The 11,084-nt window shown below is 36.8% G+C and overlaps 1 protein-coding gene across 1 annotated transcript in view; it reads left to right on the top strand.

Annotated features, from left to right (window-relative positions):
• Positions 1-11,084, top strand: part of LOC111861309 (twitchin) — a gene marked incomplete at both ends in the record, with an annotated part of 109,968 nt that overhangs the window by 63,799 nt on the left and 35,085 nt on the right. The window contains 5 exon segments of the mRNA XM_033750327.1: positions 1-20; positions 3,618-3,732; positions 5,106-5,241; positions 8,088-8,254; positions 9,326-9,607. Of these exon segments, the coding sequence (XP_033606218.1) occupies positions 1-20; positions 3,618-3,732; positions 5,106-5,241; positions 8,088-8,254; positions 9,326-9,607 (720 nt within the window).

The following is an 11,084-nucleotide window of genomic DNA, read 5'->3' as shown; positions in this document are numbered from 1 at the left end:
GCAAAACACCAGAAGCAGACGTACGTAACATACTAATGTTTGAAGAAAGCTTGTACCGGTTCTCACGGGCTGTTCGCATGTGGATTTCTTATTTTTCCTTCTACCCCAAAGATGGAGGTGATACGTTCCTCCGAAACATCGGTTAACACCACATCTACATGGTGCCACATCCCAGAAGACTGCTTTCTTCATAGTCACTGCTGTGAAAACCTCAAATCTTACATATTAATTTTTCTGTGACAGGCATCCTGTCTGTGATCTGTCTTGCACATTCCCAGCCTGCATGAAATGGGCATAAAGACACAAATCATGTTATGAGAAATTCATGGTTCCTCTGATTGGTGCCAGTGATACTCACCTGCTGTCACATATTGACTTATACCTGGTGCATGGAGGAGAATCATTTTGGCTTTCTCATATGGTTTGTGCATACCATTGATTGTCCACTCAACAAGTAACAAAGTCATGCTTTATAACTGTAGCACATACACAAGAAACTGACCACTTGCTGCAGTTGACTGTAGGTACAGTGTACTAATGCCACTTGCTTATCATTGTGGTTTTCCTGCTTTGCGACCATTGTCTAACATGTCACATATTGATACACAGTAACTGTAAGTGAAACATTACTGCACTTCAGGGCAATATGCATGCTGCACTCACACCTATTATCCCAGCAGCATTTCGTTTTGATGTTTGCACACTGGCTTAGGACCCACATTCACATGTGTGAGCAATAATATGGATACCAGTTTCAGTACTTAACTGCAGTGAACACACAAACATCTGTGGGGCTCCATATGCATACGTGGTTTTCTGGACTTGCAACATTTTGCTACAGTAGCAATGTTTTTTTCTTTACAAGTACATTAAAAAAATGCTTCCATTCACCATCCCTGTTTCACGTTCTGCGTGGCTCTCCACTACCACTTCCTCATATCCTTTCTCCCTTTTGTCTTTATATCACCTTGGCAGCATCGTTGTAATATTTTATTATTGATATATAAATACTTTAGTGCCATAACAGTTCCTTCTAGAAAAAATAAATTGAATACTTGAGGTTGAGGTTTGCAGCAAATTTTCTTCTTAATATTTTTCAGCATTTTATCAAATCCTAGCTCCCCTATGGCCCATATCACACCAGATATTTTGTATAATGAAGAGGTACCAAAACACTATATTTTTACACTTAGCAAAGGGATAAATATACAGTAATACACAGGCTTGATTGTTCTGAAATATTATTTTGTCTTGAAGAATATATTTAGCATCATTTGTTTTGCTTATCTTTCAAACAAGAGGTAAGGATGTAAAGCTATCCATGGGGTTAATTAATTATTGGCATACCTTGAAGATGTGTGGGTAAGTGGAGTTATGGTTCCACCATTCTTAATCTCAGCACTAGTTGGAGGTGAATGATCAGCTTCACTCCTCTGCAGTGTCACTCCCAGGAAACAGCTCCAAATACCCACTCTGTAGAAGGCTATGTTTGCCCCAGAGCCGGTCTGGACTTGCCCCTTGTCACATCAGGAAATGCACTAAGGAAGTAGAAATTTACACTGGCCTACAAATGACAGTATTTGCGGCATTTGGTGCCATTTTCCCCTCCAAACATATTAGGATCTCCAAGAATCCATGAATTACACTTGTATATGAATGAATGTATAAGGGGTGGGCCTTCTTGGCCCTTGCACTGCGACCTCAGTGATCTATTTTGCCTTATTACTCTTGTAACTGTGAGTATATAGAAAGAAAGCGGCCTCCGCAGTCTAGGGGTAACGTTCCCACCTCATGACTCAAGGTACGCAGGTTCAAACCCGGCGGAGGTCGTGGAATTTTTAAGGGCGGAAAAATTCAGGGAACAAGTCCTCCGGGAGGGACTTTAAGCCGTGGGTCCTGTGTCATAGCTTTATGGCACGTAAAAGAACCTCATGCCCCAAGAAGGCCTCTGAGCCAAATTATTAAGGACATTTCCCGCCCAACAATAGTCTCTAACGCCTCTGGTAGATGGGGGAAGCATCTAGATACCGCTGAGCCAGTAGAGGCCGAACTTGCTGGCTGAGTCGGGACTGATGGCACGCACCAGTATCGGTAGGGTACAGAGACTGGTAGAATATCACAGGGGGACGTACAATAGACCACTGGTCCTGGTGCATGGAGAAACCCACCCCCTATAATAATAATAATAATATAGAAGGAATTTCACATGCTTGTAGCATTTTGGCTTCTCTGGCTTTCTATTTATCAGCAGTGGCATATTTCCAGATCCATTCGTATACTGTATTTACTCTTCTTGTCCCCATGACAACTTCATCTGTAAAAACATACATTTCATCTAGGAGTAGGCATAACAACAAGCACCACTCATCTGTGTTAAATATATCCTTCTATTCAGATGTTTATGTTAGCACTCCCATCTTCCATGCACCTACTTCCTCTTCAGTTACCCTTTTGGAATCTGTGCTTGTGATTCCATAGCAAATCCCTGCCCATTTTATGAATTAATCAAGCCATCCCTTTGAAGCTGTTGAGTTCAGTGTTTGGCTTTAAAGCTATTCATTTAGACTTTTGTCTCAATGTTGGACCTTGTATTGGCATAAGTAATGCCTGTTTCTTCCTAAACCACTCTAGGAGCATTGACTGTCTTCTCATGTTTAGAAGTTGTTAACTTTCTTCCCCCAGGCTGAGTAGTTCCACGTTTTTCTGTATTATGTTCCTGTATTATTATTCCTTCTTAATGACTCCAGTTTCTCATAAACTGATAAGACCTTATGTTTTATGTTTTTTTGCAACAATCCATATAACTATGTATAATATACAAGTCAGTTTACTTTCATGTGAGTTAACAAAATTCAACATACATGTTCATCAGAGGTAGCCTTGTACATAAGGACCACCTTAATAGCTAACCAGGTGGAGGTCAGAAAGTTGCCTCTGATTCAGCCCATATTCTGGTATTTATAAAACTATTGAGCACTGCTAAGCACTGCAAAATGTTTGATCTGTGTGACCATCTACTTTGTTTCTATTTTTTTTTTGTATCTGTACAGTATAATTAGAATGAGCAAGTCAAGGAGGATGAGGTGGGAAGGGCATGTAGCATGAATGGGGGAGATGAGGAATGCATATAGGATATTGGTGGGAAAGCCAGAAGGAAAGAGACCACTGGGAAGACAAAGGCGTAGGTAGGTGGATCTTAGAGAGATAGTATGGGATGATACTGATTGGATTGATGTGGCTCAGGATAGGGACCAGTGGAGGGCTCTTGTGAACATGGTAATGAACTTCAGGTTCTATAAAATGCTGGGAAATTCTTGAGTAGCTGCAGAATTAGCAGCTCCTCCAGAAGGGCTCAGCTCCACGAGTAAGTAAGTAAGTAATGTATACAGTATAACAGACATTAACTTATTAAATGGGTAAAATGTTTACTGCATGTTTTAAAAATTTCTGTACTTAGGCAAGAGAACTTCTTATGTAAGAATATTTTAAGCAGGATGTAAATGCATTATTTTTATGGCTCACTTTGTGACCCAACAATGTTAGTTTTTAAGCAGGAAACCACTTTAAGTGTGATCTTTTTAGGTGATGTCTGCTGTACATTTATTTATTTGCTGCAGGTCTCTGGACTAAATGAAGGGAAGGAATACCAGTTCCGTGTAAAGGCTGTGAATGCCGAAGGAGAATCAGAACCACTTGAAACCGACATTCCAACACTGGCTAAGAATCCATACTGTAAGCTCAAACTAGTACCTGTAACACCTCTTTCTTGATATCCAAATTTTCAAAGAATTCCTTGCTTTTACAATGCCAGAAGGTTCATTAACATGTCCACAATGGCCCATCACTTGTCTATATCATGAGCTGGATGAATCAAGTCTGTACTCCCACCTATGTCTAGATCTTCTTAGTGGGCCAGTCCCTTCTATCTTTCACACCAGTATCCTGTACACATTCTTCTTATGTTCCATGCATTAAATATTCCCTACCCATTTCATCATTGATTTTCTAATTATATTTGGCAAAGAGTGCAAGTTATGAAGTTCCCCATTATGCTGTTTTCTCAAGCCTCCTCTTATTTTCATCTCTCTTGGATCCAGATATTCTTCTAAGCATCCTGTTCTCAAACACCCTCAGTCTGTGTTCTTTCATTGATGTCAGAAACCAAGTCTCATACCCATACAAAAATGCAGGCACAATTATAATTTTGTATATTCTTCCTTACTCCCAATGTAATTTATGAGCTTAGAGATATCAGAACATAGTGTTTCATTTCCTGCTTGAGTCAGTTCTGTTGGGATTTGAACACTAAATTGAAGAAAATCTTAAATAGAGATAATCTAACACTGAGATTATTGGCATTTTATCATTGAAGTTAAACAAAGTAAAATATTAAATTGAGGAACACTAACTTGGATTTCCACTGTATAGTCTTTTTCATTCTTATGGAACAGTTCCGCCAAAATTAGATCAGAATTCAGTTTAAAATTTTTGATCGTTATTTATATTTCATGAGCATATTTCTCAGCAGTATGTATTTCTGTCTGCTCAGTTTCCTATTCCACATGTATATTTGATTGCATCTTAAATTAATTTGACCATTTGTTCAGAGTGATTTTGAAGTTGACTGATGTAAATCTTTAGAGAGTTTGCCATTGTTTAGAATAACTGAAGCATGTATTGTATAATCTTCTGGGTTATATTGCATGTATATTAGTAGAAGTCCACTGCTGTCCTCCAAAACATTGATGGACTTATACCAAACTATATGGTGTTACAACCCATAAAATCACAAAATTCATAGTCACTGCTATCATGTAAAATCCATCATAACTGACTCATGAGGTCAGATAAATAGAAAGGCCTTAGTTATGACCTATTTTAAGATGTTATTCCAGAATTGTGTTTAGGGACTGAGGAAAATGTTGAGAAGCTTCAGGCAGGATAGCCAGTTTTCTGGCTGGGTTTGATAATCAGAACTTCCTGAATCCTATATATTATAACATGAGCATATTCAATTCATTAGTAAATTGTAAATGAAATACTTCCTTCATGACTCTTGCCATGTGCATATCATGCTGTTATACAACTAGAATAATACTTTCCAGGTGAACCTGATAAACCTGGCAAACCAGATGTTAAAGACTGGAACAGACACCAGGCTGACCTAAAATGGGCGCCACCTAAATCTGATGGAGGTGCTCAGATTACTTCATACATTATTGAAAAGAAAGACCAGTACAGGTACTGTTAACTGAATGTACAATATCAGTATCTTGAACCCTAATTTAGAGTAGTGTATTATACTTTCGTGAGCACCATATTTCCTAGATTGTAAAGGGTTCTGACGGTGGAGTATAACACTCACAATTACTGGGTTTTTTGGCTTTTTCCATCGTCCAGTATTCTAGAAAATAGAAAACACTACGTTTTGGAAATTGGATCTCTTTCCGAAACTTCATGTTTTTTATTTTCTGTAATACCAGATGATGGATAAAATCCAAAAACCCAGTAATTCTGACTATATTTTCCATGTTGAATATAATCTTAATTATATAAGATAAATAAAAGATGGTATTTTCCAGTTATACTGGATGGCTCATAACTTATCTTTCTTTCAAACATGAAAAGTTTAACCTTAAACACAATTGTTTTTGTAAGAATGGGAATTAACTTAATTTATTCACAAAATGAGTAAGGTGTTCCGTGCCAATTTGTACATGAAAACTGCATAAGCATGAAAGGGAATCACTGGTAACTCTTCAACACTTGGTGGGGTAGTCTAAAACAATTGTAGAAATAAGTAATATGTCTATACTAGAATATACTTATCCATTTATACATAAACTAAAAAAAAAAAAGATCCATGGCTTTCACGTGGTCAGTGCACTAATTCCCATGGCTGTTAATCTCAGTTTTCTAGACCGGAGACACTACTTTTCCATTCAAGTAGATCATCAGTTATCCTCACGAGGCTGAGTGGGCCCCATTGCAGACCCAGTACTTCTCAGAAAATCTGGTAGTGCCAGGAATTGAACCCAGGACCTCTGAATCTGTAGCCAGAAACCATGACCACTAGACCACAGAGGCAGCCTTTCATTTATACGTATTTTTAGAAATGAATTTAACCATACAATTTAGTCATATATTTTAGTCAGTTATTAATACATGAGGATTAGAGTTGAAGAGAAGAATGTGATAATGGCAATTATATTTTCATCATCCAGGATGTAGAAGTGCCAAGTGTGCATAGGAAGCTGTCGTTATTAGTTTTGTGATTGTTTTCTTAGGATATAAAAAGTTTGTAGATGTGTTAATAGCATTACTTTGCTGCAATACAGCTCAGTTTGTTCTAAGAATAATATTGAATAAATTTAAATTTGGTATGCAACAAACAGGTTTTTCTGGAAATATTGACACTTACTTCATATAGAATGATTCTGTCTGATTAGAGGGGCCAGTTAAACTATACAACATTTATAGACATACCTGTCATCATACAAGCCCTCCTACGTTGCCTTTGATTGCTTGATTTATTGTTGCTTTTCTAGCTTCCAGTCTTATGTTCCATTGAATGGAAGGTTGGTTTGTTGTATATTACATTGCATGGAACCAAAGTTAGTCAAAAATGACCTTAGAATGTGGAATGAATTATAAAAACATAATACATACAATTTATTACATCTGAGCTTCCACATAAGTAATCAAAAATAAAAACTAGGCTAAGTGTTCATATAAAATATTCAAATTTTCAGGTAGATCCACACATAAACATTATTTCTGTCCACATATGCTATTCATGCTAATATTTAAGGAGGTTATGAGTAACTTTAAAGTAACAGGATTTCATCAACAGAGCAGGAGGAGAGTGTATTTCAGTATCTTTTAGTGCTACTTTAAGTTGTGGCTTTTCATTCATAAGACCTTTTAGATTAGATAGTAGATTGTTGAAACTTTTGATGCCAGAAACATGATAGATTGGCAGGTTTATGAAGATGATGCTTGTTCCTTGTGTTATACTGTATACAGCTGAATTAGTTTGAAAGTGCTCTTGGTTATTTACAATGAAGTTCATTAATGAAAATGTATATTCATTTATATGGAAGGGGAATGACCTTTAATCTCCTACATAGACTTCTACACATATAAAAATTTCTAGATCTGTCTCCTGCTATGATTCTAACAGTTTTCTTTTGTAGTATAAATATTATTTTGCTATTAGATGGACTACCCTGAAAGTTGTTCCATATTTCATTATAGTGTGAAAATAGACAAAATGAACTTACTGTAGAGCGTCAGTGTTGCTGTTATATAACATAGATCTAACTGTATAACATGCTTCACTTAACTTCGGAAGAAATTTATGAGTGAGTCAAAATGTAAATACATAATGTTAGTAGTCTATTAGCATACATCATCTTCAAATCCTATAAGTGGTACTGGAGAGTTTATGTAAGATAATGTGCATAATGTGTTATAGTTGGTACAAGTATGGAAAATGGATTTGGTTTTACATACTTATCTTTCCTCTCTGCAGCAATGAAATCAGTGGTTTTATTGGAATGAACGTGTAATAAAGTGGTTATAACACATTTTAATATATTATCCTGGCATTTGCCTACAGGAACTAAGGTAAAAATCTTAAGAAATCGGTCAGTGTAGCTGTCCTGTGGATTGACATTTAAACCTCCTTCCTCCCAAATCTGTNAAGTTTGAGGCTCTTATTTTTAAAATTTTTGTTTTTGTAAATGTTTCATATTTTCAGATATAATTTATGTGACAGAATAAAGATTTAGCTTATGAATTGAATGGTTGTAATATTTCTTTCACTGAAACAATTTATAGGACTGTGATGATGATATTGTTGAGAGCAGGATATTGAAACTGAGATGGTAGGATGGACTCCAATAGAATAGTCTTATTGCTGAATCTCTTGAAAATTACCCAGTGAGTTGAAAATTGTATGATACATGGTATTACTATAATAAATCATGTAAATTAAATTTTCTTGTCTAGGACTTGAGCATGGCTAATAGGCTGTGATACTTTGTGAGACACAAAGTTCAGAATATTTAAAAATTAATTTCCAGTTCTAAATGGCAGAAAGCTGTTGAGGTCATTGGGAACAAGTGTGAAGCCAAAGTTCCCGATCTGGTTGAAGGGATGAAGTACCAGTTCAGAGTACGTGCTGTCAACAAAGCTGGTCAGAGCAAACCAAGTGATCCTAGTGATACCATTACTGCCAAGGATCGGTTTGGTGAGTCTGACTTAATATCATTATTAAATTACAATATTCATTTTCATTCCAAAATGTTCAAATGAGAGATATTTTATATATAAACAAGAATTATTACATGAATGTTATTATAAATACAGTTATATTGTTATAATCCATCATCAAAGAAAGGTGTTCATAACATGAATAAATTTCAATGAAAGGAACTGAAGTCAGTGAAGAAATAGAAATAGTGAAACATGGTCAACGTCTCACAACCCTATGTGCCTTCATGGCCTGTTACAGGGATAGCTTTACTTACTTACTTTATTTATGAATATCATAACCTTTAAAATGTAATGCATAAATGAGAACAATAATTATGGAAAGACTATGTTATTGTCGCGTGTCGCGGGGTATATTGCGACAAATAACTTCTCGATGTATTTGATGTAGCGAATTTTATTTCACATTCGCTCATACAATCACCCAAATTACAATCTGACGATTACTGCTACCTGCAGTATCACAATTAGTACACTCCAAATGCCACAATACAACTGACTGGTTGCTGGCTAACTCGACGATAGGTCCAGGACTCGCTGACTGACTCAGTACAACTCTGCGGTAGCCACACTAGAACTGTCTTCGTACCGGCACTGCAGCTTACTTATATAGCCGCAGGATTGCCTGTTACGTTCCACGTCACAGTAGGAAGCAGTTCCGCGTCACCGCATGACGTCACCGCGTGACGTCACCGCGTGACGTCACCGCGGAGGGGAGTGGCGGGGCGGGCTTCGTTACCGTGCGGAGGAGGGGGAGGGGAGCGCTGACTCACCCGACGCGTCACTGCTGGTGTGTGGGGGGGGGCTCGGCTTGGCGCAACATGTCACATTATTTTTATTCCATGCCATCATATTATTACTCTATTGTTAATGCAAATGTATTATTTTTTTTACTACTTACACGTATTATTGATTGTTGTGTTGTGATGGTTTTCAGTAGGGAATAATGTAAATGTATTAATTTAATGGCTGTGTGTTTTCTAAGCATACACATAGAAAAATAATTTGTAGTCAGAAGTTAAACTTGACATAAATGTAATTATTTCAGCTCCTCCACGCATTGATCGTAGTACACTGAAAGACATGACAATAAAAGCTGGTCAGAATATTCGATTTGATGTCAAGATCAGTGGGGAGCCTCCTCCAAGCAAGTCATGGTTCCTCAACAAGGCTCGTCTTGATTCCAAAGATGACATCAGCATTGATAATGAAGATTACAAGACAAAACTGGTCATAATGCCTGCATCAAGGAAGCATTCAGGGACATATGTAATCAAAGCTGAAAACAGTTCTGGAAAAGATGAGGTTGCTGTTGAAGTAACAGTACTTGGTATGTTCATTTGTTCATTCCATCTACAATGCCATTATTACTTCCAAAACCACCACCAGTACCTTAAACATCACTGTTGTCATTGTCATTATCACTCTCACAATCACCACTGTCACTATCATTTTCATTATATACTCCCAGTAAATTATTCATCTGTTTAAGTAGAAATTATGACTTCAGAACCCAGTGACCTCTTTATTTGGCAAAGAGCTCTTGCTTAGAGGGTCATAACAGAAGAGGAAATAAGCTCACAATCGATTTTACTTCTTCCACTTATGTTGTCTTTCATCTTGCAGATATCGATTCAGGTGCTCTGTAGGATCATTTTAAGTTATTATATAAAACCTTCGACAGAATTGCATCATTAAATTAATGAAAGAAACAAAATAGTCAGTCACTGTTTTTATAAGAAGCCATTTCTTTTCTTGTTAATTGTAATGAAATAAAAAGGAATGGGTCAGATGGATATATTTTATATTTTGGTCCTATAGAGAAAGTGGTTACTTGAATGTGGTCAGGAGTTTTGAAATGATTTGAAGTTTTCATTCATATCCTGTTTTAGTCAACACATTTATCACTTGCCTAATGGGACCAAGAAAAGTTATGAAAACTTCTGTCACCACCACTAATCCTACAACTAGATACTTTCTGAACTATAAGCAAAGATGTAAATTTCTAATGCATAACATCTGATTCAAGAAAAATACAATCAAGACCTTATGTACATTTAATTCTTATTATTGTCCCAGTTTAGGGTTGACTATAGATGGAGTTTGGATTGGTGACTATGTATTGATCACTTGAACAAATGACTCATGACTACACTCGCAGTTTACTGTTACACACACAGTAGTGTTCTCAGACTGTTACAGTCTCCAGTAGTCATTGCCTGGTAACAGATCCTACCAATAGAGATTCTTCAGGTTCCATGCTCAAGTTGTTACTGTCCAGCAAATATCCCACAACTGAACTGTTGTCACTTGTCAATATAACTCTAGTGCCATCTCTTCTCAGCCTTCTGTGCAGAGCTTGACTCAGATGAACTCTCTCAGTCACCAACCAACTACTTCTTTTCACTTTATTCAACTAAACTGCCACTCAACCAGCCTGGGATCCTTGCTATATGGCCTTGGGGCAGACCAAACAGAGAAAACAACCTCCAACGGTTCTTCTGTTGTTGTCATGGATGGTTTCCTATTGATATACTGGATATCATTTCCACTGGAAAATGTTTACTGACCATTACCAAGCAATGCATATTACTTCTCACAATTGTTGCATAGCAACTGTATAATACATGCTACATTATCCTTTCTGAATATTCTCAAATGCAAAATTTTTCTTCTATGCCTGTAAATGATGGTTCCTAAAATATCTCTCTATTCCAGGCCCAAAAACACTGATATAATTGTGTTTTGATTAATTCATTAGCTGCTATAAAAATCTGGTTATATTATCATTTTGCAAAATATTAGAT

This window comes from Cryptotermes secundus, unplaced genomic scaffold, assembly GCF_002891405.2.
Source record: "Cryptotermes secundus unplaced genomic scaffold, Csec_1.0 scaffold1599, whole genome shotgun sequence".
NCBI lineage: Eukaryota > Metazoa > Arthropoda > Insecta > Blattodea > Kalotermitidae > Cryptotermes > Cryptotermes secundus.
This window is presented reverse-complemented; position numbering and strand designations above follow the sequence as displayed.